Here is a 26239-nt window from a genome sequence, read left to right as displayed (position 1 = left end):
ATTGAAGATTTAGTCCTGAGAAGATTCCTTAAAGTTGAGTTTTTTTTTTTTTTTAAAACAAAACAAGAAGTCTTGATAGGCCATATAATGTGAGTGGTGAAAGAATATTAAAATGTCTACATCTATAGACTTCTTTGGAACCTGTTGTGGTGGTGCGTCTCATACGGACACAAAAGTCTTTTTTGATCAAACAGAGTTGAAAACTTTAAAGGCGATAATGCCATCACTTTGGTCTAACGAGTCCGATGGGTTACGAGAACATCTTGTGGACGTTGTTGTGTCGTCCGGTTCAGAAGAACCAAAGATTCGTGTACATGATCTGACCCGAGTCGCCGATGATGGATCTCGGATCTTGAAAGGAGTGAGTATTGATATACCAAAAGGGGTATGATCGTTGGTGTGATTGGACCTAGTGGAAGTGGGAAGTCAACTTTTTTGAGATCTCTGAATCGTCTTTGGGAACCACCGGAGTCAACTGTTTTCTTGGACGGTGAAGATATAACCAAGGTTGATGTCATCACTCTTCGTCGTAGAGTTGGAATGCTTTTCCAGCTTCCTGTTCTCTTTCAAGGTAATATCAAGATTTTGGAATTAGATTAGTTTAATAGTTTCCGTAGGTTTTTGTTGATGTCTGGTTTGGTCACAGGGACTGTTGCGGATAATGTGAGATATGGTCCGAATTTGAGAGGGGAGAAGTTAAATGACAAAGAGGTTTATAAGCTGTTAAGTCTTGCTGATCTTGATGCTTCTTTTGCTAAGAAGACTGGTGCAGAGTTATCTGTGGGTCAAGCTCAACGAGTAGCACTTGCAAGGACTCTAGCCAACGAGCCTGAGGTGTTGTTGTTGGATGAACCAACAAGCGCTTTGGATCCGATTTCGACAGAGAACATTGAGGATGTTATAGTGAGACTGAAGAAGCAGAGAGGGATTACGACTGTGATTGTGTCTCATAGTATCAAGCAGATTCAGAAAGTTGCTGATGTCGTTTGCCTTGTTGTTGATGGTGAGATTGTTGAAGTTCTTAAACCAAGTGAGCTTTCGCATGCTAAGCATCCAATGGCTCAGAAGTTTCTTCAACTCAGTAACTGAGACCAATTTCTAATTGTCCTGCAGGTCATTTGCTACTTTTCTTTTTCTTGAATGTTAATAATCTCTTTTGAGAGAGGGCAAATGCTGTCTGAATGTAACAACACCTTTTCTGGTTTATGTCTTTTTTTTTTTTTATCTTTTCTTTAGTAAATGAAAGCATTTATATATCTATGAACAGCAAACCTATCAAAAGAATTGAGTTGAGAAGCAAATTGAAAAACTTGATTCGTTGAGATCTGCATCAGCCGAGCTTAACAGGAACAACAGCAGGATCTTTAGGTGAAGAAGGATCAAGTTGGATGATCTCCTTTCTTCCTTCTCCTCCATTCTCAGTTCTCTCTTTAACCGCCTTTGTCACTGCACCAAACGCGTTTGAAAACCACGAAGCTCCACTTGACACATAAGGGTTCGCCATTAAAGCCGTTCTTGCGCTGATTGCTGTCTCTTCAGCAGCTGCTAAAGCAGATTTGGTAATCTCCCTCACTTGATAACGCTCGTCGATATCTCTCAACTTCTCATTCACCACAGTTGTACCTATGCTTAGCTTCTCGCTCAGACCCATCTTATCGTCAAGAGAGGCAATGGTAGCTGAAGCGTTTGAGATCAAATTGTGTCTGTCGTCAAATGCTTTGGCTTTCTCCAGGGCATCTTTTCCAAGAGCATAACCCCTTCCCACCATGATGTTCACCACATCTTCAGCTTTCTTGACAGAGAAACCGTTAAACGAATGTTCCTGCTACCAAAGAAGAAAGACAAGATTATAAAAAAAACTCGTAGAGTAACCAATCAATAAAGAAGCAAAAGAGTTGTCTACCGATTCAAGTGCAAGGGCTTCAGGTGGCAGCTCGTAGTTCACAGCAGGAGTAATACTAACACGATGATCTGCAATGACAGCTCCCTGGAGGAAATATAAGACACATTATATATTATACCCCCCTCCAAAATGATGCATAAGGGAAAAAGCAAAAGTAGAATAAGAAATAATACCGTTAAGAGCATTGCAGTTTCTGCACCTTGTGGATCCTTAAAAGTAACGTAAGCAACCTGAGATTCTTGTGTCTCACTGTGTGATTTAAAGAAAACATTAGACATTGGCAAAGAGTCATCTTTTAAAAAAAAACAATGAGATAAATAACAAGATGTTTACAGAACCTTCGGATCTCGACGAATTGAATGTCACCAGAGAAAGAAAAGAACTCTTTGATATCTTTCTTAGTTACAAGAAGTGAAACATTACTAATCTTGACAGTTTTCACCTGCACCAACCAAACAACAAAAAAAGTACCCAAAACAAAAACTGAAATCAATCAAAGAAGCTTTTGTGGCAATGACAACATAGTGAAGATTGAAACAAAATGTTGGTGTTCTTCTTACACCGGAGACAGTTGACTGTGAATCCATAAGAATGTTGTGATGAGTTTGATCCGAATCAATGAAAGCATCCTGCAATGTAACGGGAGGGAGATCAATAATACACTTTCCAATTAACATCTGGGGAATAGGATCTGGAAAAGTGTAGAGATTTCAAAAAAGTTGAACTTTTTTCCTCTTTTTTTTGTTTGGTTCATAACACAAACACAACACAGTAAAGAGAGAGAGAGAGAGATCTCAGACTTCATCATATAATCAAAACCACAAAATCTTAGCAAGAGATATCTATAGTTCTCAGTAGCAAACGCATGAAACACTCCAATTTAGATCTCAAATCAGCGAAGAAGAAGAAGAAGAAAAAGGTCAAAAGCAAAGACGAATCTAAAGAACGCACAAAGATGGAATCGAGACTGCTTACCGTAACCGACATTGTCTAAAATGAGAGATTCTCTGAAGAAATCGTAAAAGAGAGAATTAGGGATTGTTCAATATTCAAAGTCCTTTTTGAGTCTCTCCACAGTGACAAAATTATTTATTACGTTTTTTTCTTCTTTTTTTTGGGTTCTCTTTTGTTTAAAAAATTTCACAACCTCAAAATCAAAATATTTGTCATGTGAACAAAGTTTTGAAAATGTGATGACTATTTTTATTGTCTTAAGAAATAAAACAAAAAAGGAAGAAGAAAGAGTACAAAAAAAGTGTATTTTGGCTATTTGTCTTTGTGATCAAATTGTACCATGAGGTCTCTCTTTCTTTTGTACACATATATATATGACTAAACCCACAACAAAATCGCTTCATGGAATTATATTAAGGGACCATGTGTAATGATGAGATCACAGAGATGATCCCAAACAGAATTGTAAATTGGATCCGACGGTTGCTCCTTTTGTTTCAAACTTTCATCCGCTGATGAGATGTTTCTTCACTCCAAGTTGTGTTTTCTTTCTAAGGAAGAGTGGGCCTAATCATTGTGTAGATGGGATGAGTTTCTTCTTCGGCATCTATTAATGTACCAAGTTGCATGTTTCCTTAGTCCCATGCCTATGAGAACTTTGAGGCTTGTCAGCATTATATATGTTATGATAAATAAGATAACCATCCACAACATTCTCCATGGGAGAGGACTGTACGGCAAGTGTGCTGCGTATACTGGAGTCAGTACCCGGATCACCTGAGGCCCAAAACACACTCATATCATTCCGCGCTTCTTCTTTTTACTTGTCAGAATGTGTATTTATTTATGTCAAAGGGAAAGAGAAATATATACCACACAAGCGGGTGCAAGGGGAACGAAGGTGAGATTTGTCTTTCTATCTTCCGGGCGAATATTTAGAGTCTGACAAACAAGACAAGGATAAGTGGACGTAAGAAAATAGAATACTCAACGCAGCAATGGAACTTTATAAATGCTCTATCATCCATACCTGCTCGCAGAGAGCTTGAAGAAACTCAGAGTACGCTATAGGTTTGATGTCATTGAACTTGGCAAGAAACGAATGCTTGATGATGTCTATCATCATCTCACAGAAGAAGACCGTCGTAGCATTCTGCAGAAGTCCAAGTTAATTTAAAACTACCAGAAACTATGTACAAAATATTAAAACTACCAGAAACTATGTACACTTACGTAGATAAAGTTTCCAAACCATGGACCTTCAGATTCAAGAATATTTTGAGCCAAAACAGACACCAAGAAGGCTGCTATGTGGAATCTCTCTATTGAATCTGGTAGAGAAATTGCAAAGGGAAACCAGAACATACCAATCAGAAACCAAAGGTAATAGCTGCAATTACAGTCTCAATCAGACCCCATCTTGAAAGGTGATTCAAAAATTATAAGAACTAAATCAGGGCAATTGGAGACATAGTATTCAAGACATAAAATTCTACAAAAGAGCATGGAGTAAAAGCTTTACCCGCATATACTAGACCATGAATGTTGTCCTTGCTGAAACGCTTAAAGACACTGCTTTTGATTTCAGCGAAGTTATTTGACACCAGGAGAGCCAACAAGGCATTGTTGTGAGCAACAATACACGTTGACAGCGTAATTGCCTGAGCTAATAAAACGAATGAATGGAGAAGTGAACACAGTTAAGGAGACAACAGATATAAAGATTTGGAAGTAGCTAACAGAAATTAAACTAGCAATCACATTGTAAGGATATTTGAGGCAGCCATAGTTAATGCTAGGTCAGAAACAAATCTCCAAGTCGAATATCTCAGTTTCTCAGGAGGGGAAATCGCCACTCCCTTTGCAGAACTAAATAGGGCCCCAAATACATCTCCACAGAAACTTTGACAAAGTCTATCAAATATCTGAAACACAACTTTTATGTCAATACCAGTTGGTTTAGTAGAAAGTAAAAACTGGACGGAAAAGTGTGCAGTGAAAGCACAAATATTACCAACTAAATCATGTAGAGATGCAAGGAAGAAAAGTGAAATGGACAAGAAAATTTAGAGCAGGAAACACAATCTAAAAGGGAGTTTATTTACATTACCTCTAAGATATTATAAACCACATATAGTTTTATAGTACTTTGACCACGAATCATGTGGTAAATAAGACTGATATCTGCGTAAAAGTAAAAAAAGAGTCATGATAAGCAAAAAAAAAGAAACACATAAGAGGACCGTTTGAAAATTCATTTTCTCATCACTTTGATGCGATTAAAAGACAAATCCATTCTTTCAAAAGAAGCGCTGAGATTATCCATCTAACAATTAACAGATTAAGTAATGCCCTATGCAACCCTTTGTACCACTTCAGATGTTTTCATAGATTAAACATAAAATATATTACAAGCTTAAGCAAGTCAAGAGATTTGTATTGCACCTGTTCTCCCGAGAAGAATGGTACCAGAAGCCAAAACTAGAAAACAAGCAAGATCAGACAGCTCCGATGAAGAGGGCCTCCTGAACTGCCTGCCACAAATATCATAAAGTTACGTCCTCACAACGGGAAAAGCAGAATCATGTGAATAGAGAAAAGTATGATCAAGGCATATTCCACTTTCATCAAGATGCACAATGTGGTGACAAAGTCTAAGAGCAATATTAAGTGTGTTAATGTCAAAGAAGAATCTAAAAATGACTCACCTTTTCTTAAAAGCATCCCATAATATCAGCAGGACTCGTATTGGCATGACTGTCAACAATGACAGAAATGAGTTGACGCAGACAAAAAAGCCAGTATCTATAAGCTGCATTAAAATTCTTTACAATGTGAAAAACCTCTGTGTAAATCACAAAAACAGAAGCATACATATACATATACACTGAACTCTAATTTAAGTAGCCCCCTTCACAACTACATAACAGGTGGATTCCCATTGTCACTCATACAAACTTATCAACAGAGATACACAACCAACACACCTAGCTAAACTACGAATGTTCATTCTATAAGAGAAGGGAATAGCCGGTTTTACCACTTCACATCGCCAAGGCAAGCGAAAGATCGTATCATATATCCTTTCTCGTTCAATATCATTCCCAGGAGTCGTTGTGCTCCGCAATGATATCCCACCATAAATTTCCTCCACAAAGTAAGCCATAGGTGACCTCGTCTCAGCGGAAAGATCTGAAGACAAACAGATACTAGACATTATAATACAGAAAAATATATAGTGCAAACCAAGTTAAAATAGAGAAAATACAAAAGTTGGGAACTTTACAATCAGGATCATCCGCCACAAGCTGTTTCCAATCCAAAGAGGCTTCAGTATCTAACCTCCTCACAACATTCCCATTGATCTCACTTCTTGGAAACTGATGCTGCACTTCTTGAAACGGTTGATTCTCAGAAGAAGAGCTTAGCTCCGCACTAGTCTCCTCCATATATAACTTACTCATAGTATCACTCCATCGTTCATCGTTACTCCCATCAATACTCCCATTAACATTCCTCTGTCTCAACTCACCAAAATTGAACCCATTGTGATGTACAGTTTGCCCATCTAATAGCGTCACAACGCAGCCACCACCACTACTACTACCACCACTGCCACCACCATAGTAACTCAATCTGTTCTCAAACATCGTTGTAGTCTCTCCAAAATCATTACTTGAACCCTCCACGATCGTTGTTGAATGAGAATCTCCATTCTCTGGAATAGTCTCGACTTTGTTCTTCTTCTTCTTCTTCTTCTTCTTCTTCGATCTCTTTCGTTTTGGTGATTCAACAGCTTCGTTTCGGGTAATCGGATCTGAGCTAGATCGGCGAATTGATGATTGAAGTGTATCATCATCACCACCACCATCATCATCACCATTCTCAAAGGAGTTGCTTCGGCTGAGAATCTCAAATGACAGGTTCCTCCTGGAGGATCTAATCGTCATTTTTGGATTATACAAGGATGAAGAACACAATGAAGAAACGAAGCTAAAACATTAAAAAATTAAAAGAAACCTAAAAAGACACAAAATTTTGGATTTTTACGAAACCGAAAAAAACCAGAGAGACAGAGGAGGAAGGATAGGTGATTGTGTACTCGTCGAGACACACAAAACGCTGTTTTGGAAAACGGCGTTTAGATGATTGACATCCGTCGTAACGCGATTAAGAGACTCTGACAAAGCAGGCCAATTATATTCTGACACGTCTTGATTTTAACCGCTTAAACAATGACCCAAAAAAAAATCGAGTTTCAATTATAAAATGTTTTTTGTAAAGTCGTCTTTCATCTAAAAGATTTTTATATTATTTGCCAAAAAACAAAAACAAAAAAGTCTCAACCATGTTATTTTTTGTAGCAAGACGCCTTAAGCTATAAGCATCTATGAGGATTTGCTCCGGTGATAATAATAATAATATTCCGAGAGCCTACTTCAAAAGGTTACATAACAAAAGGTTGAGGCTGATATGTTCAAAAATCCAGCTTCTGGTTCATTGCAGCAATGCAGGTGCAGGAGCTATTCATTAGAAGCAAGTAAGCTCATCTGCTCAGTCATAATATCAAGATTCCTAGACCTTTCTGGAGTAAGCTGTCCATATTCAAAGTCATCTGATTTCTCCATCTCTTCTGATATCAGCTCGAGCAGCCGGCTCTTGTCTGATTCCATCTCCTCCAATGTATCGTCATCTTTTCCTTTCTTCAAACTGTTCTCCTGCTGCTTCTTTGTCTTCTTCTTTGAAGGGCTCAGCAACAAAAGCTTTTCCCATGCTCCATCATCGTATAGATCAGGTATGATCAATGGCACGTGGTTTTCATCTAAGCAGAACTTCATCATATCGGCGTTTCTCAAGAAATCATTCAGGTCGTTCGAGCTTGACTTCGATGCTCCGTTGTCTGATGGTGGCTGGTATGTGACTAAAGGAAGACCATATGAGTTTGAGTCTCCTTCATCAGTCACTTCTTCAACAATCGTTGCACCTTCCCCTGCCTTACGCCAACTGTTTTTCTCCTTTGGCTGAAGCAACTGGACTAGTAGACTTGGATTCTTCATAACCATTACCAAAAACGAAAGCATCTCCTGCTGACTCTCTTCCATGCCTTGAACTCTGTCTTTTAAGTTTAACATCTTAGTATCTGTGATCTCCTGGTACTGCCTAACTTTGATCAACTCTTGCGCCAACACCTGCTTATCCCCTTTCAAAATATCAACTTCCTTCCACAATCCACTCTTCTCAAGCTTTCCCTGACCATCATCTGTTGTACTTTTGCTCTCCTGTTTGCTCTGTTCGTTACTTTGAACATTCTTCCTCCTGATAACATTCTTCAGTAAATCCTTTTGACCTTTCACAAACCCGTCATTCGCAAACTCCCAACGATCTGCATCAACTTTTTTAAAACCCTGGAAAACAAAAACCCCCACTTCCAAGAATCAGTCACACATTTAACCAAATAACACTACATAGAGTCTTCAAGATAATGACTAGTACTAGAACAAAAACATCTTTCATCATGCTTCTTATACCCAATTCATCATCTAACCATGAGATTGACACTCTCTAAAAATCAACTTGCTCTACTAAAACCTATCCACACGTTATAGAAGCAGAGGATAACAAAAAAACTGAAACTTTGCTCAACACAACAACAGCAAGTAATCACATCAGTATTGAAAAGAGCCAAATTGTAAAATAAAGATTGAAGAGTGAGAGGAGAAAGACACTAACATAGATATTGAGTTGACGGATAAAGCTAGAGAAATTGCTGTGTTTAAAGTACTTAGGCAAGAGTTGAACAGAGAAGACGGTCGTGTCCAAGATAACGAAGCTATTATCAGCACTTGTACTCCACGAGATTATAGAATCAGTAGAAGAATCATCAACCATCTCGTAACATTTTCTCAAGAACGGCGCAACTGAAGAAGACCCACCACCACCGCCACCGTCGTCTGCCGCCGCCGATTTCACCATAATCTCAAGAGAAATCTCCAAACTTTAGATGAAATCTTGAATTTTGAATTCTGAAATTGAATCTGTTTTGTCGGGAGAAAAGAAAAGGGATAAAGGAAGAGACTATGGGTTGAGGGAAGACGATTGAAACTTGTGCGCTGGGCAAGGGATCGTCGTTTAAGGAAATTTCAAGGAAGAGAGAAAGGAGAAGAAGTCACGGTTTTTAGATATTTGTTTTAAAGTCTTTGGCCCTATTAAATATTTATATTAAATATCCAAAATAAAAACAAACATTTTTTACAAATTAGGTATTTACAATTTTACATGGAAATAAAAATGTTTATAAACCACTAAACCAGTAAAAAAATGTTAATTTGGTAGAAGGATGAAATCAAATCCCAACTACTAATGTTAATCCTATTATATAAACCTTAATTTCCAAGTTACTAATTCATATAATCGCGACATATATTAAGTATATCAATAATATTCTGACATGTGTGAAAAAAATTATTTAATAATAATAGGAAAATTAAAAATTCTAAAAATAAAAAGATTACAATTATTATTTTTGAAAGTATATAAAACCAAAAGTAATCTATTATATCACTAATTCAAATAGAAAAGTTATCAGTTAAATTACTAATACTAATATCAATAGTAAAATATGTGCAATTGATAAGGAAAATATTTATAATTTAATTGTAATTATTATTTATTATAGTCATATAGTAAAAAGAAATTTATACAGAAAAGTGATTAAATTACAAAAAGGGTTAATGTGTTAAAATTAGTGTTTAACATAATATAAAAAATAAGATAATCAAAATAAGAAATTAATGTAATTTTCTTAAGTATTTCAATCGGTGAATGATTTGATAGCGTATTCAGTATTATGTTATTATATAAATGTTGATTTTCAAAGTTAGTAACTCATGTTATCGCTACACATGTCAATTTATACAATTTAAGATTTTACCATGTGTTACACAAAAATTATGTTTTAAAATATATGTACATTATAAGAACTTAAAAATTTAAAAAATTTAATAAATATAAAAATATAGTTCATATATGTATATATGAGATAATACTAATTCTAATTTTAAATTACTAATTCTATAAGAAAAAATGAAGAAAATTATACAATTAATTACTATAATACCATAATTAAATAAATTATACTATTAATTATTAATCCTAAAAGAAAAAGGACTGTAGATCTCACCTTTACATAAACAAATAATTTTATCATAATAACGTCTTTGAATTTTTGATTAATTTACGACAATGTTAATATAGTTTTATTTAAATTTTGGTTCGGTTCAAAATTCGGTCTAGGCTAAAAGTTAGAAATTCTAAATAATGAAAATAAAAATGGTAACCAGATTGTGTTATTAGAATTCCAATCTATAAAATGCATATTGATCTAATTGAAAATATCATTTACTTAAATAACATATCAAATTCATTAAGTATATATATCTATGAACATTTGTCATTTTCGCATGAATAATCTTGTAAATTTTTAGCATCCATTCTATTATGATAGTCATGATTATAAATTAAGAAAATTTCTTAGAAATATGAATTATAATAAAAGTATCGTATTTTTAATAAATTTTTTTAAAAACTATGAAAATGAAAAAAAAAATCTTCATAAGTTAATATTTTATTAGTCAAATCGAGTAGGACCCCATTTTGATTTTCAATATTAGGCCCAATAGAAGTAAGAGCCCCTAGTAATATATCTTAGAGCAAGGCCAATGTGAGGCTCAAATTTGGAGGTTCATAAACACTGTTTGATTTTTTTATGAATTAATTGTGTAGTGTTTTAAATTCTAAGAACCCTTGATCTCTTAATTAAATTCTATCCTCCAATGGTAGTATATAATTATGAGTCTCTTATTTTGTAAATATTGTTGCCACCTAAATGACACAAATGGGATTACATCAGCTACATTCCAAACACTAAACCAAAACCGAAAAGTGTTCTTTTGTGCTGTTGTTAAGACAAAGGATTTTTTCCTTTGGTTCCTTGTTGGTTTATACGCTTGAGGATGTCAATCTCCTTGGCTTGTATCTACAATTGGTGAAGAAAAAAAAGTTATAAAGATTAGGAAGGACACCAAAAAGATATGTTCTTAATCTACTTTGAGAAGAGAAGAAAAAGCCGACCTCAGATAACCTTTGGCCAGGTAAACATCAAACACTCTTCAGTTAACCGCGACATGGCAAAGTCAGTTGCCTTTGTGGTCCCAAAAATCACAAGAGCCCTGCCTGATTTGGTAAATGCAGTTTAATTTGCTGCCATTGAAATTTAAAAAAAAAACATTATGAGCTAACAAATAGCAAACAGGTAGATGTAAATATACACATGTACAGTAAAACCTCTATAAATTAATAATGTTGGGACTGCAGAAATTTATTAATTTATAGAAGTTTTATTTCATCAATAAATTAATAATTATTAATTTATAGAGACATTATCCATATTTGGTCTTTATAAATTAATAATGTTGGGACTGCAGAAATTTATTAATTTATAGAGGTTTTATTTCATCGATAAATTAATAATTATTAATTTATAAAGACATTATCCATATTTGGTAATTAAAAAAAAACTAAGATTTAGTTGTTATAAAAAATATTTTTATATAATCAGTTAGAAGGAAAATAATAATTCTCATGTTTTGAAGAGAAAACTAAAAGTTTTTGATATAGTAGAAATATTAGAAATGAGGTCTACCAAAAATTAATGTTCATATATATACATATATTTTGATAATTTTATATAATTATTAATATATAATATTGTTGGGACCATATATTTACAAAGGATTTTAAAAAAAATATTATTTTATTATATTATCGAATTATGTCCAAAATTACACTGGTTCCAACTTGGGACTGAAGAAATTTATTAATTTAGAGAGAGTATTAATTTACCGAGTATTAGTTTATAGAGGTTTAATTGTACCACAATGTGGGCTAGACATGAGACTAGAAGGGATCCTCTTAGCATCAACTCCTTAATAGAAAGCATGTCAACAAAGTTCCTAAATAGAACAAAAAGGAAAAGACTAGTGTTATAATTTACAGGCTTTGTAGAATGATTGCTAACTCTGCGTGTCTTTGTAGATGACATTGCATTGCCAACACCAACTAAGAATCAGAAAATGTTGTACTTAAAAACAATTCTCGAAAATATGGCAACACATGTATACACAAAGACAACAGGTTTTCACTAAAAAATTGGCATTGAGTGAGATTCATAGCATGCCCTTACCTTGAATTAAATTGCACCTTTGGATCAACCACAAAAAAAATACCCACATCGGTTTAAAACATCACTTATCAATCATGGTCATCACTTTAAATTGGAAGAACACATAAACACCCAAATCTTTTCTGCTTCCTCCTAATCGAACATTAAAAAGACAACTTCTACCAAAAATATGGATCATATCGGAACACATCCACACCAAGAGCCCAAATTTTCCAACAAACATCAATTAACCCTAAATTGTGATCCTAAATCAAATAAACCCTAATCATAAAACACTAATCGGGATTACAGTCTATTGTACTGAGAAACTTACCCTCTGATTCCAATTGATTCAATTTCTTCAGATTGAGTCGACTCCAAACATAAATCACCGTTTCGAGACTTCGATGGCGAGAGAAAGAGAGAGAGGAAAAGAAATAAAATTAGATCGACCTAAATTTTGTTTCTTTTTTCTATTATTTGTTTGTCTAATAGAACGTCGACACGTATAGCTTCTTAGATCAAATTGGGTATACTATATAAGAGGCTCTCTTATCTTTTTTTTTTCTTCTGATTTTTTTTTTTCCCAAAACACTAACAACCCCTCTATGAACCTCCCGTTTGAGAAAGTCTCAGTAGCTCAACTAATTTGACTAGAAAACCACTATATACTGATGACCAAGTGTACATGACTTCATACTTATAACAAAGACATCTGTCACATCTCGAGCATTTCGCACAACCACAGAGACATCATGGCCAATGAAATACCTGCCAAAAGGATTCTCAAGAGCGAAGCTCTGAAGCAGGTAAAAAGTTTCACGTTGGAATTATAAGTTTTGTTGATAATGAGTAACATTTGGTTTTGTCTGGTTAAAACAGGATCTTTGATTTTTTTTTTTTTTTTTTTTTTCCTTTCCCGAGAGTTATGATTTCCAGGATCTTTGATATATAGTAATTAATATGTATGTTTCGTTTGGTCGTGATCCTCAAAGTACATCATGGAAACGTCAGCGCGTACTCAAGAGAGCATGTATTCCTCACGGAACTTCGAAAAAGCTACCGTCCAAAATATAACGGGTTTTTTCCTTTTAATAATAGTTTGTATGTTTTGTTAAAATCGTTAATAGTTGTTGAATTTTTATAAAATTTTACGTCTTTAATAAAAGCACTCTTGAGCTCGGTGTGTTTTCACCGGTTACTCACTTCTTACCACAGCACTTGCTTTGCCTGATGATGGCCGTGTAATATAGTGTTCCTTGCTGTTGGGAATTTCTTGAGTGTTCAATCGTGAAACTATCAAGTAAGACTAACAGGTTTGTGTTTCCTTGTGTTCTGTTTTTATGTTTTGCAGGTTTGTAAGTTTGTAGTGCAAGAAAGTAAAAGGGACACGAGGATGTACGAATTCCTAGGATCGATGTGATCCTCGTACGTCTCGGTGAAGCTGAAACCGGTTTACAAGGAATATTAGAGTAGTAATTACAACTTGAACAAACTCATCCCAAGCTCCCGTCTCTCACCTTACAAAGAATCAAACCCCAAGAAAGACCAAGAACAATGAAGAAGACAAAAGTCTCTCCCACACACTCTACGTTTCTCTCTCTCTCTCTAACCTCCTAGTCCTTTTCTATGTAATGTAACGTCAGATGCTTATCTATCTTGTTCCCTCTGCTCCTCTCTCCTTTAATAGCACTCTGTCGTCGGCTTGTAGGGTGATACAAGCCAAATCTGTATGGTACACACAACAGGCGTGATACCAACCAACTCGACAGCGTCCTTGTCGTTTGTCGCCCAAGCTTTATCCTTAGCAGACCAAGCTAGGCCTATTCATCATTTACCGGCCCAAACCTTTAGCATAAGCCCACCTGTCTAATCCAAATCACCAAAACGACAATCTCCACCTTGATTTGCTCAGACAGACCAACCGAAGAGTCGACCCTCTTCTCATTTCCGATTTCACCACCGGAAACCACTGTTCCGCCTTCACCGCTGGAACCCTAGCTCTTTACCGAGCTATGAATCAGTGCCGAAGCACCTTCAAGTTACTCAGACCCTCCTCAAATTTCTTCACCGGTATCGATTTAGTCAATAAATCGGCCGGATTCTCTTTTGTGTTGATCTTCGAAATTTTCAGCGTACCTGTAATACCCCTGACTTTGACTTAGTATACAGACGGAAGGCCGCGAACGTGGACGTGCGACCGAGACTTGAAAAACTTTTCGAAAAGAAAAATTCGATGGATCCAATAGTGAACCAAGCCTCATTTGAAGGATTGATCGAAGAAAAATGGTTGAATTGATTTTTCTATCAAACCATGAGCAATTTAAAGATTTTTATCGGCTACCGGCAAGTATCAAGAAGAGAAGGACCGGTTATCAGTGGCATTGGGCAGTAAGGCTATGGGAAGATGATATGCATTCGGTCAAAGGACATGATTGAGTGTTTACTAAAGATTATTAAGTTGGCTATCAAGGGTTAAACAATTTGGTCGAAGGAAAGATCAATTGTACCGAGAAAACTAGTTTTATGTGAAGGAGCTGTTATGGCCGAGACAAGCAAGCGATGTTCGAACGGGTTTGGATACGGACACAACAAGGTTAGTAAGTGGTTGAGGAAAAGCCACATTACATGAGTTTAGATGTAAAAATCGGTCGGAAAACTCTTAGTTCAGTTTTGGCCACAAAGCTACTTTGTCGTAGAGGTGCTTGTGGTGTAAGTAGCTGTGTCACCAACTTCGAGTGTGTAGACCACGAGATGGCACACTTTTGGATGGGGATGGCGTGTGTTCAGTGTAAGTTGGCGCAAGCTTGAGTTTGGATAAGAATGGAAGAGGATAAAGATAATGCTTATCCGCCACCTCGTGCTTGCCTTAGCTTAAGAGCTAAGACTCCTCTCCATATATATATAAGCCATGAAATCCTAGCTTTAGTTCTTTAGCTTCCCACCTAAATCCCACCTTAGATAGTTAGTTAGATCGAGAAGCTTGTGGAGGCGAGTCAGGTAGAAGTTGGTCGAGTCGAGAGTCAGGGTCGAGTTTCCGGTAAGTAAGTCCTGCCCTTAGTGTCTTATTCTTTTTAGAATATTTTTCTAAGTTTTTGGTTTGGTCCGAATCTTAGATCCATCCTTGGAGAAAGCTAGTCGGATCGAGATCAATAGGCGGGCAAGGAAAGAATGTTGTTTTCTCGACCTTAAGGCCAAGGTGAGTACCGAAGCATGTGTAGTAGCACATGACTAGGATCTATTTTTTGTATGAGTTTAGGATGGAGGTTGCATGTTTATATTTGTGTATGATAGTTAGATTTGCGTTCTATGTTAGATCTATATGTTTGGTTGGGTTAGATCTAGCATCCTCGCTTGATCTATTTTCTTTTTGTGAAGTGTGTGTGAGGTTTAGGAACTATACTTGGTATAGTTTCAAAATCTATTTGAAGTTGTGAAATTGCTTTTGCAATTTTACGAGGTTAGGCTATCGTTGGTATAGCCGTTATGCTGCTTGGTTGATCATGGTCAATAATCGGTATTTATTGGCATGATAACCGGGCGTTGTGTGTGTTGTTGTTTAATTGCATCATGTTGATTATTTGATTGTTTGATTTGTTTGATTGTTTGATTGATTGATTGTTTTTAGTTAGTCTTGTTGTTGCTTGACTGACTTGTGTGTTAGTAGATCTTGTTGCGAGTATTACTGACTGTATGTCAGGCTCGTAGTAAGTAGTGTGGTTCTAGTCATTTATATGGCTAGTGTGTGGCGAGTTCGTGATTGTCCCAGCGGCTCGGAGCGGTTCGCTACCACCAGGCACTACTTGACGAAGTAGTAAATTTTGCCGTAAGGGAATAGGTCCCTTGTACACCGTTTTTGGGAAAGGGATGTGATCGTTCTAGCCTTTGTGTCTAAGGGTCGGAAGACATTGCCTTGTGGGAAATCAGAATCGCATTATTAGTAGTAAAGGCCTTTATGTTTTGTAGTGAGTAGTGTGATGGTTGTGGTGCCATTTTGTTTATGTTAGTTAGCTTCCATTGTGAATACTCTGTATTGAGTATGATTGCTTGTTTAAGCTTGATTGTGTGTTGTGTTCTTGATTGTTGTTTGGGGGTTGTTGTTTGGTTAGATCTCGGACTCACTGAGTAATCTTATATTTCTCAAGATTTTACCTTTGTTTTTTTTCAGGTAACCATAGTTGGGAGACCTTTTGGGAAAGCACGGACGCTGGACACCGGTGTAGAGTTTGTTGCCTTTGTAAAGATATATTTGTAAAAATAGATTTATTGTTATTGACTCGATTTGGGCCTTAGGCTCTGGGATCCCAATCCTTTGTAAGTATTTTCAACAATTTAAATTAATAAAAATGAGATTTTTATTAAAAGCCTTGTGTTCTACTCGATATTAGTCTTGTCTGGACTAACACAACTCCTGGACATGGTACGGGTTGAAAAGCCTTAGATCGTGTTCGAGAGGAACGATACCCGCTGATGGACTGACTAAGGTATTGGATTCGTTCTAATAACCTCGGTTGGATCGTCTACGGGTATCACAAGTAACGCGTCCGATTCGTTCTTAGTTCTAGAACAGTTCGGGGGTGTTTCAGTACCCTTCTCAATTTCAACTCGTATGAAGTGGTATCACACCTAGATGTGCTTTGTGCGTTCATGATGTACAATGTTCTTGGCCAAACAAATGGTGCTTTGGGAATCACTGAAGATTTTAACTTGCTTCTGCGAAATACCCAGCTCACTCACAATTCTCATCAGCCACAAAGCTTCTTTGGCAGCTTCAGAGAGTGCCATATACTCTGATTCCGTCGTCGATTGGGCTACCACTTGTTGAAGACCGGATCTCCAGCTTACCGTATTTCCACCAACCTGAAATACATAACCGGTAATTGATCTTCTTTTATCTAGGTCTGCTTCATAGTCACTATCACATGAGAATGTGAGCTTGAAATCTGTTGTGTGCTTTATGTACCGCAACACCCATTTAATTGCTTCCCAATGTTGTTTGCAAGGAGAGCTCATGAATCGACTCACCAGACCCACTGCATATGCTATATCCGGACGTGTTCCAACCATGGAGTACATGAGACTCCCTACAGCACTCGCATAAGGTAAGCTTCTCATCTCTGCCTCTGCTTCTTCTTTATCTTCTGGTTTCGTACCAGACAGCTTAAATTCTCCCCCATAGGCGTTTGAACTAGTTCAAAGTCTCTGTACACCACCATCGACAACACCAGCCTAATTGTGATATGTTTAACCACTGACGCAAACACTTCATGATAGTCTACCCCTTCAATCTGAGAAAATTCTTTAGCTACCAACGGGCTTTGTATCTCGGTTCTTCCACTCCTGGTATCCCTGGTTTAAGCTTGAAAATCCACTTACAACCAATGGTTCTCATACCTTCTTTCTTGTCTACATATTTCCATGTTTGACTTTTCCGATGTGAGTCCATCTCCTCCTTTATTGCAGCAATCCAATTCAGTCTTTCTTTACAGCTTAGAGCTTCCTCATAGGTTCTAGGTTCTCCAGCGTTTACAAGCTGAGACATGGTGAATGCAAATGCAGCAACATCACCATCATCAAACCTGCTTGGTGGTTTGATGTTTACTCTTCGTTCCCTATCTTTTGCGAGTTGGTAACTTCTGAGCGAATCACCACTCATGTCAGACTCTTCTTCTAACTCTCCTTGGGATCAACTTTCCAAGGTAGCTCCACCTTCTTCTATTGGAGCTCCACCTTCTTTGATTTCTTCATTTGTGGATCCAGAAGCCTCTCCTCTTGCAACTTCACTGGGTAAAATAAATGTCACTTGTTTCCCACGTTTCCCATATATCGCCTCTTCACTTTCAAGCAATTTACCGATATCCTTGTACAGAATATCTTCACAAAACGTTACATCTCGACTGACAATGTACTTTCTGTCCTTGTGGATACCCCATGAACACCCCCTTCTTGGCTCTTGGTTTTAATTTACCTTGATCACAATGATAGTAAACCAAGCAGCCAAACCTTCTTAAGTGATCATACTCCGGTTTCCTTCCTGTCCAAACCTCTTCAAGAATCTGAAAGTTTAATGGAGTGGATGGAGTCTTGTTCATCACATACACGACTATAGACGAAGCTTCTGCCCATAATGGTTCTCTTAATCCAGTTTCACTCAGTAAGCTTCTCACCTTCTCAAGCACTGTCCGATTTAAACTCTCTGCCACCCCATTTTGTTGTGAGGTATAAGGACAAGTTTTGTGCCTTAGTATCCCCTTCTCCTTACAGTAGTCATCAAAGATTTTATTGCATTACTCCAGACCATTGTCTGTCCTTAGAGCTTTCAGCTTCTTTTCACTTTGATTTTCAACTAGAGCAAGCCATTCAACAAATCCTTGCCTTTCTAGAGAAATCGTCTACAAACGATTTGTAGTATTGGCACTTTGCCAAACTTGGTGTCAAATTCGGAGACCCCAAAAGGTCAGAATGCACATACTCAAGTGTTTCACTCGACGTATATTTACCAGTTTTGAATGATAATCTGTGAGATTTTCCCAAAATGCAGTCTTCACACTGCCCCAATTCTGCTATCTCACTTTCTTTGAGTAGTTCCTTCTTGACTAACAATTTTAACACCATTTCACTTGTATGGCCTAGTCTGCTATGCCATAAAGCAGTTGTGTTCATTGTTCTTTCAGCCACATTTACCTGCTCAAGCTCTGCCTTTCCCTCTAGGAAGTATAGAGTGTCTCTATCGTTTCCTGCGAGAGCTTCTCTGTTTCCTTTAAACACTTGTAGTCAAAAATGTTTAGACTTGAACCAACATCCGTTTGATTCCAACTGTCCTAAAGATATTAGATTTCTTCTTGCTGTAGGTGAGCATGTGACTTGAGACAACACTACTTCAGTCCCATTGTAGTTCACAATTTAAACTTTTCCGATTGCTGTGATTTCACAGAATGTGTCATTTCCCATCAGAATCCTTCCTCCATTTACCTCTTCTACATCAAACATCATATCTCTTTTGAATGTTATGTGGTAAGAACATCCATAATCCAAGATCCAAGCATCCTTTGGTTGTTATTCTGAAACTGTCAACATCAATAGTTCAACACCTTGAGCTTTTGCAATACCTGCTTCACCCTTCTGACTTGTGCTCGCTTGGTTCTTCTTCGGACAGTCTTTCTTAAAGTGATATTCACTACCACAAATCCAGCAAGTCCTTTTCTTGGTCTTCGACTTGCCCCTTGAGTCTACTTTACCCTTTGGCTGAGTCTTCTTTTCAGTTCTGCCTCTTGTTTGTACAACCAGTCCTTCCTTTACAGGCTTCTTTAGTACCCCCTTATCTTTCAGCTCCAATTCGATAGAATATGCTGACGTGATAATCTCCTTGGGAGTAACAAAGTCCTTGTCTTTGCTGCTATAATTCAAGGTGTGTACGAGGTTGTCAAACCTCTTAGGCAAATTGTTCATGAGGATTGTAGCCCTGTCTTCCTCACTCATATCCACGTTTAGGCTAGATAAGTCTGATATGAGCTTATTGAAGGTATCTAGATTCTTGTCAAGGTTCTTTTCCTCCTCCATCTTGAAGCTGAAGAACCTTTGCTTAAGATAGAATCGGTGTGGTAATGTCTTATCCTGATAGTTGTTCTCTAGAGCCATCCACATAGCATATGCGGTTGGTTCCTTCATGACTTTTCTAAGCACCATATCTCCTAGACTGTGACTCAAGAGGTTCCTTACCCTCATGTCTTTATCTAGGCATTTAGGATCTGACTTTGCTGCCCCTTCTGAGTCTTCACCATCCTTTGCTTCAGCACTTTCTGTTGTTGGTGGTTGTAGTATCGACTCAAGGCCCAAGATTTCCAGCTGAGCGCACATCTTGTGTTTCCACAAAGCAAAGTCACCCTCTCCATCTAACTTCTCCACGTCAAATCTTCCTTGTGTAGTTTCAATTACGGAGACCTCTTCAGAACCCGAGGCTCACACCACAAAACCCAACACACAAAAGAACAAAACAAACAAACTGTCTCAGCAAAACTCTCAAAACACCAACCACACAACCAAGACTATCAACAAGACTTTAACTTTCTGACTCTGTTTCTGTATCTACTTCAGAAATAACCCAGATACATAAAAAACCGAACTTGGTGAAGAAATGTACCTTAAAGGTTGGACCTTTCTGAGTCTTAGAACAATAACTTCCTCATACTTGTAGAGCTTTTTGTAGATATACTCTTTCTCCGGTTAAAACGCTCTAACTTGGCTCTGATACCACTGTTGGGAATTTCCTTGAGTGCTCAACCGTGAAACTACCAAGACTAACAAGTTTGTGTTTCCTTGTGCTCTGTTTTTATGTTTTGCAGGTTTGTAAGTTTGTAGTGCAAGAAAGTAAAAGGGACACGAGGATGTACGAGTTCCCAGGATCGATGTGATCCTGATACGTCTCGGTGAACCTGAAACCGGTTCACAAGGAGTATCAGAGTAGCAATTACAACTTGAACAAACTCACCCCAAGCTCACGTCTCTCACCTTACAAAGAATCAGACCCCAAGAAAGACCAAGAACAATGAAGAAGACAAAAGTCTCTCCCACCCACTCTAGTTTTCTCTCTCTGTAACCTCCTAGTCCTTTTCTCTGTAATGTAACACTACAAGAAATATCCACATTCATAGCATACCACAATAGCTCATTTTTTGTAACTGCTATGAAAGATGGTACATAAGATTTGTTATTATGTTATAGCATTTAATAAACGCTATGATAGAAAATTCATAAGCGGGAACCTAAAATCGATTAAACTGGAATGTTGTTATGAGTGGTCCTTCAAGAAGATATAGTGGAGAAGATGCAGAAGACAATATTGGTCCATTGCCATCAAATGTTGACATGGATATTGACATGGATGAAGCTGAAATTTCTAGAATTGATTGTGAAGGGATATATGTGTGTTAAATGTAGTTTCTTGATCATTTGTTATTTAAGTTTTTTTTATGTTTTCTAATCACTTTCTTTGTTATGTAGGTGACTTAAGATGGGCCGTCCAAAGAAAAAGAGTGCACCTAAAAAGAAGGCTGTGCAAGCGAATGATGAGGTAGAATATGTGCATACTGTGGAGCCAGAGACTATAGCAGTAGAAAAGTCTTTACTAGAGGAGCCACAGACTAAGCAGTAGAGGAACCAGGGAACCTCAATGAGGATGAGCCTGTAGGGGAAATTGAGTTAACTGAAGAACCTGAGCGTCCGACTAAGCGTAAGCGAGGACCAACAAGGATGAAAAACATTGCCAAAGACCCAAATGTTCGTGAACGGGTAGATTACACTCTCATGGGAGATCATTATGGTTCGGGGTCTGTTAAGTTGTCCTCTTACATAGGTTCGTTGGTACGGAAACATGTTTCTATAACAATTGATAATTGGAAACAAGTTAGTCCAGAAATTAAAACAGTTCTGTGGAGATCTATTCAGGTGAAATTTTCTATACACTTAGCTTTTGAATTCAGCTGGCAATGTTTACTTTACACTTAGTCCAGAAATTAAAACTATTCTCTTGGCTTTTGAATGCAGGCAAGGTTTGAAATTGATGAAGAGTTTCAAAAGCATGCTCTGATGAAGCATATGAGAGGTTTATGGAGGGCATTCAAAGCACGGGTAGTCAAGGATGTTAATAATGCTACAAATAACCAACAAAGGATGAAATTGCGTCCGAATAATATTTCTCCAACTGAATGACGTAAATATGTCAAGCTCAAAACTAGTCCAGCCTTTAAGGTAATGACTCTGATTTAAGTAAGTTATTTTGTTGGATTGTTGATTATTAACATTTTTAGTTGTTAGGTTGTGAGTGATCAATATAAGGAACGAAGGAGGAAACAAATTCCTCACACTACTAGCCGTAAAGGAATGGTCAGACTAGTTGAAGAAATGGTAAGTACCTATAATATTGTGAATGATTTGTTACTTGCTAGTGGTTAGTATACTATAATATTGTGAATGATTTGTTACTTTTTGCATCAGAAAATAGAATCTGGGGATCCATCTACAACGACAAGACGAAAGGTTTGGGTCAAGTCGCGTACCAAAAAGGATGGTGCGCCAGTGAATATGAATGCTGCTGAAAAATTGTAAGTTACAAGCCAAGCATAATTTGTTTTTATTTACATTACATTACACCATCCAACACGATGTTAATTTTTTTGCAGCAAAAGGCAACTGAACTGGTTGGTACTGATGCTCCAACAACTACCACAAATCCTAAAGAAGATCATCTTACCCAACTTTTAGGGCATGAAAATCCTGGTTGTCTAAGGGCGATGGGAAGAGGCATGAGTAAGACCAAATTAGCTTGTTTCCAAGTGAGGACAAAGTGTATGACTGACATGCAGGAGAAACAAGTTCAATTAGTGAAACAATTGAATGAGTTGCAAAATAAAGTTATAGTTTTGAAAAAGCAGGTATATATTACAACAATTCTTAATATATACACTTAATTTGTTGATTTGTTATATAGATCATGACTTTCTTTAATCTACAGAAACAAGAACCTAAGATAGGGGAAAATTCAGCTATGAGAGTAAGTTTTAAGATCAGATAAGTAATCATCTCTTGTCTAGTTTAAGATTTCTAACATCTATCTAATCAATATTTTGTAGAGTGTGAACAAAAAACAACACCCTAAATGTGTGTTGGTTGATTGGACCGACAATGATGAAAATATTGGTGAGGGTCAAGTTATTTCTTCTGATCCTGATGAATTGGTGAATGACGCTTGCCTAGGCCCTTTGGATCTTAAAGTATTGGTTGAATCTGCTACAAAACCAGATGCATTCCTTTGGAGACCTGCAACTAACATGTTTACAATTGATTCAGCTGTCGGACAGATGAATGCATGGTCTGCCTCTAAGTGTGTTCTCTTAGACAAATACATCCAAGTATAAGACATTGCGCCTTTGGTATAATTCAGTATTAAAAACATATTGAGTATTTAATTTGCACATGATCAATTTTCTGATTCATATTTTTCCTGAATCTGTTCTTGCAGGGTCTAAGAGGAAATTCTGTGAACAAATTCAAACTCCTTGATTTGTCTACGGATGGAGTGATTGTTGCTGAAGGTCGTTGGCTGACACGAGAACCAAGTGCATTGGTTAATGGACTTCCTCTCGGACCAAAAGCAGTTTAAGTGTTTGTGGATGTTGTGCTTCAACCAGAAACATTTATATGGAGGCCTACCATGGAAACGTCATACCTTGACGACTGTTTGATGGCTTTTGTATCATGGCCTGCCCATAAAGTTGTTTTTGAAAATTCCACGGAGATGAGTGTTCCCATATCTCCTCATCAGTATTCTGCAGCAACTGATAAAGCATCAGGTTCTAAATCCACATCAGGTCCAAAGTCTGGAGAAAATGTTGTTGAATCTCCAATTGAGGATGCTATATGTCCAACGTTTCATATAAAGGAAACCTTACCAGCTTTACAACCTAACCTGCAGTAATCTCATGTTTTTTTTTTATTTTGGATCTGATAAGCAGTTTCTGAAGGTTAATCTTCTGACTGTTGGGTTATTTTGTAAACATGGTAGCATAACAAGAAAGTTGTTTCCAAGGAGAATAAGAAGTGCATGTTGTTGGACATTACCGAAGGGAAGCTGGTTGTTGCAGAAGGACGTTGGGCTTCAAACGACCCTGAACAAAAGACACACTTTGTACGCTTAGGGTCTAATGCAGTTAAAGTTTGGATAGACGTAGTGAAGGTTAGTGATGCAGCAGTTTGGAGACCATCTGATGAAATTGAGCGTATGGAAGATGCTATTGGTTCAACTATTGCTTGGCTAGAGGACAAAGTTAAAATGTGCTAAACAGATCATGAGGTTTAATTATTATGTTGATATGTTGTTGTAAGGCTTGAGACTTGTCTTATGTATTTGGCGTTCAGACTTATTTCTTGTATGTTGGATTGTGATCATCTTATAAAACAGGCAGGTTTCGTGTCAATTTCTACATAACAAACAACAAATCAGTGTCATGAAATTTGATATAATATCTATCAAATTGTAATGAAAGATGTTATGATGGAACCATCTATCATAGCTCTCAGATAGAGCAATTATATCAATATTTTGAAAATAAGAAAAACACTATGAAATAGTGTATTACAACACTAAAAAAGACATATTAATAAAATTTCTGAAAACACGAATATGTAGCTATAGTAGAAGCACTCTATCGTAGCATTAACATACAGTCATTATATCAGGTTTTTTATTTATTTATTTTATGTATCAAAGCGTTTTGCTAATGCTATGGTAGAAAACTCTATCATAACACCTGAGAAAAACGCTAATCGTAGGTGGGGGGTCTACAATTACTGGGACAAACATAGCGTTTATGAAATCGCTATTAATGACATATTATAGCGTTTCTCTAATGCTAACAATGTAGATATTTCTTGTAGTATAACGCCAAATGCTTCTCTATCTTGTTCCCTCTGCTCCTCTCTCCTTTAGTAGCACTCTGTCGTCGGCTTGTAGCGTGATATAAGAAAAATCCGTACGGTACACACAACAGGCGTGATACCGACCAACTCGACAGCGTCCTTGTCGTTTGTCTCCCAGGCTTTATCCTTAGCAGACTAAGCTGGGCATATTCATCATTTACCGGCCCAACCCTTTAGCATAAGCCCACCTGTCTGATCCAAATCACCAAAACGACACTTGCTATTAATTTTTAAGTTGTATTTCAAATTTATTTGTTTGTATAAAGAAAATAGAAATAATATATATAAATGGAATTTGGATGTAGATGGCTGCAACAAACATTGATCACAAAGAAGCTTATTACGAAGTGGGACTAGAGTTTATCAACAAGGCTGGTTCCGATGGTCTAAAGGCCTTAGACTGAGTCAACGACGTACATTGTGTATTATCTTTGAGTACTAAAGCTTATTTCACTTATTTTGATTGGCCATAAATTGAAATAAGCAAAAACAAGAAATTGATTTCCCATTTTCCAATGCTGACAAGTCAAACTACGTAAACGACTTCCATGAGAGGCTTATGAAATTGGTGAAGGTAGGAAAGAAGGACCATTGCGTTCGACAAGACCTTGTGGTTTGGTTTTGTGGCTGAAGATGAAGAAGGAGTTCTGGATCCAGAGCATATTGATCTGTCTGGATTTTATAGGATTTTAACAATAGTTTTCTTACTTGTTTTGAGTCTTTTGTTGAGTCCAAGTGTGCTTTTAGAGTCTTTTTAGTCTTGTGTGAGTCTTTACAGGTTCTAGGTGACTTTGGAAGGAATCTGAGCGCTTTGAGGATGAAAATATGCATCTGGAGCTAGATTGGTTGAAGACTGATCGGGCTAGCAAGCAGATGGAGTGAGAGCAGAAAAACATTCCGGATCGGCTGATCTACATTCGGATCGACCGATCCCGTACCCGAAGCAACTTTTCCTTTTTCGTTTTAAACCAACTTTTAGGGTTTTATTTTAGTATTTAAGCACGAGGCTCGACCTCTAGAAAGACAAGTTTTATTCTACGCAGCTTTTGAGTACTTGTAAGCCTTGGGAGAAGATCTCTTATCCTTTCTAATCCTTTGGAGAAGAATTCTAAACCCTATTACTTTCTTTTGCAATTCAAACATGTCTTTTTTCATATTTGATGTGTGGTTGCTCTTGTTCGATGTCCGAATAGTCTCTCTGTTGGGTTTCAGGTTTCAAAAAGGGGTTTTATGATTCTCTAACTTAGGTTATTGTATTTGGGATAGATCTATTGTGTTCTTCATCTATAGTTGTGTTTAATGCTTAAACTAGATTAGCTACCTAGTTTATGATTGTGGGTTTAATTCTTCTAGGCATCAAAAATGTTGTTGAATTGCTTGAACAGAACATAGGTGAGCAATGTGATCCTTAGCCAACGAAAGTTGAAGTTAAGGCACCTTGTGAACAAAATCAAACTTGAACTTATTGCTTGCTAGGATTGCTAGATTCAAACGACGTTTTAGAGTTTATTCAATTCCTTGCATAGATAACTAATGTTGCGACAGTAGGTTAGTTTTACATTCGAGATTTGAGTTCAAGAATGGTATCTATTGCTTTTCCAATCTATCATCTAAATTTGTGGTTGTAACCCCTGATTGATTCCCAACTCCCACTATCTTCCCTTGATTTCGAAACTCCTATTTATTTT

The 26239-nt window shown here is 37.1% G+C and overlaps 4 protein-coding genes, 1 long non-coding RNA gene and 2 pseudogenes across 8 annotated transcripts; 3 read left to right on the top strand and 4 right to left on the bottom strand.

The window, feature by feature from the left end:
* The first annotated feature begins 73 nt into the window (after positions 1-73).
* On the top strand, positions 74-1256 carry LOC104750630 (ABC transporter I family member 17). The gene is made up of 2 exons (XM_087493269.1): positions 74-571; positions 647-1256. Exons 1-2 carry the CDS (start codon positions 388-390, stop codon positions 1087-1089), a joined length of 627 nt encoding a protein of 208 aa, XP_087349395.1. The 5' UTR covers positions 74-387; the 3' UTR covers positions 1090-1256.
* Positions 1179-3199, bottom strand: LOC104750631 (binding partner of ACD11 1). Of its 2 annotated transcripts, none has more exons than XM_010472456.3 (6): positions 2879-3199; positions 2464-2532; positions 2242-2345; positions 2077-2152; positions 1904-1987; positions 1179-1822 (listed from the first exon to the last, which is right to left on the bottom strand). In XM_010472456.3, the coding sequence occupies exons 1-6, from the start codon at positions 2888-2890 to the stop codon at positions 1331-1333; spliced, it is 837 nt and encodes a 278-aa protein (XP_010470758.2). In that variant the 5' UTR covers positions 2891-3199; the 3' UTR covers positions 1179-1330. The 2 variants fall into 2 exon arrangements, with proteins under 2 accessions (XP_010470758.2, XP_010470757.2); XM_010472455.3 differs by having other exon boundaries at positions 1179-1825; positions 2879-3019.
* On the bottom strand, positions 3084-7094 carry LOC104750628 (protein POLLEN DEFECTIVE IN GUIDANCE 1). Of its 3 annotated transcripts, none has more exons than XR_015585284.1 (11): positions 6144-6977; positions 5898-6049; positions 5566-5669; positions 5303-5387; positions 4968-5041; positions 4632-4782; positions 4380-4547; positions 4091-4188; positions 3888-4010; positions 3731-3799; positions 3084-3634 (listed from the first exon to the last, which is right to left on the bottom strand). XR_015585284.1 is itself a non-coding variant. In XM_010472452.3 (11 exons), the coding sequence occupies exons 1-11, from the start codon at positions 6805-6807 to the stop codon at positions 3425-3427; spliced, it is 1902 nt and encodes a 633-aa protein (XP_010470754.2). In that variant the 5' UTR covers positions 6808-7094; the 3' UTR covers positions 3084-3424. The 3 variants fall into 3 exon arrangements, 2 of the variants coding, with proteins under 2 accessions (XP_010470754.2, XP_087349394.1); XM_010472452.3 differs by having other exon boundaries at positions 5303-5391; positions 6144-7094; XM_087493268.1 differs by having other exon boundaries at positions 5303-5391; positions 5566-5614; positions 6144-6996.
* A 52-nt stretch (positions 7095-7146) lies between these two features.
* On the bottom strand, positions 7147-9047 carry LOC104750627 (heat stress transcription factor A-8-like). Its single transcript, XM_010472451.2, has 2 exons — positions 8588-9047; positions 7147-8262 (listed from the first exon to the last, which is right to left on the bottom strand). Exons 1-2 carry the CDS (start codon positions 8828-8830, stop codon positions 7381-7383), a joined length of 1125 nt encoding a protein of 374 aa, XP_010470753.1. The 5' UTR covers positions 8831-9047; the 3' UTR covers positions 7147-7380.
* Positions 9048-11650: 2603 nt separating this feature from the next.
* Positions 11651-12525, bottom strand: LOC147925705 (uncharacterized). Its single transcript, XR_015585283.1, has 2 exons — positions 12412-12525; positions 11651-11868 (listed from the first exon to the last, which is right to left on the bottom strand). It is a non-coding gene; the product is annotated as an uncharacterized LOC147925705 (long non-coding RNA).
* A 307-nt stretch (positions 12526-12832) lies between these two features.
* On the top strand, positions 12833-25433 carry LOC147925703 (putative caffeoyl-CoA O-methyltransferase At1g67980; annotated as a pseudogene).
* Positions 22238-23913, top strand: LOC147925704 (uncharacterized; annotated as a pseudogene).
* Positions 25434-26239: the final 806 nt, after the last annotated feature.

This window comes from Camelina sativa, chromosome 16 (genome assembly GCF_030686135.1).
Source record: "Camelina sativa cultivar CO46 ecotype springtype chromosome 16, ASM3068613v1".
NCBI lineage: Eukaryota > Viridiplantae > Streptophyta > Magnoliopsida > Brassicales > Brassicaceae > Camelina > Camelina sativa.
The sequence above is the reverse complement of the archived record's forward strand: the minus strand, read 5'-3'. Positions and strand labels throughout refer to the sequence as shown.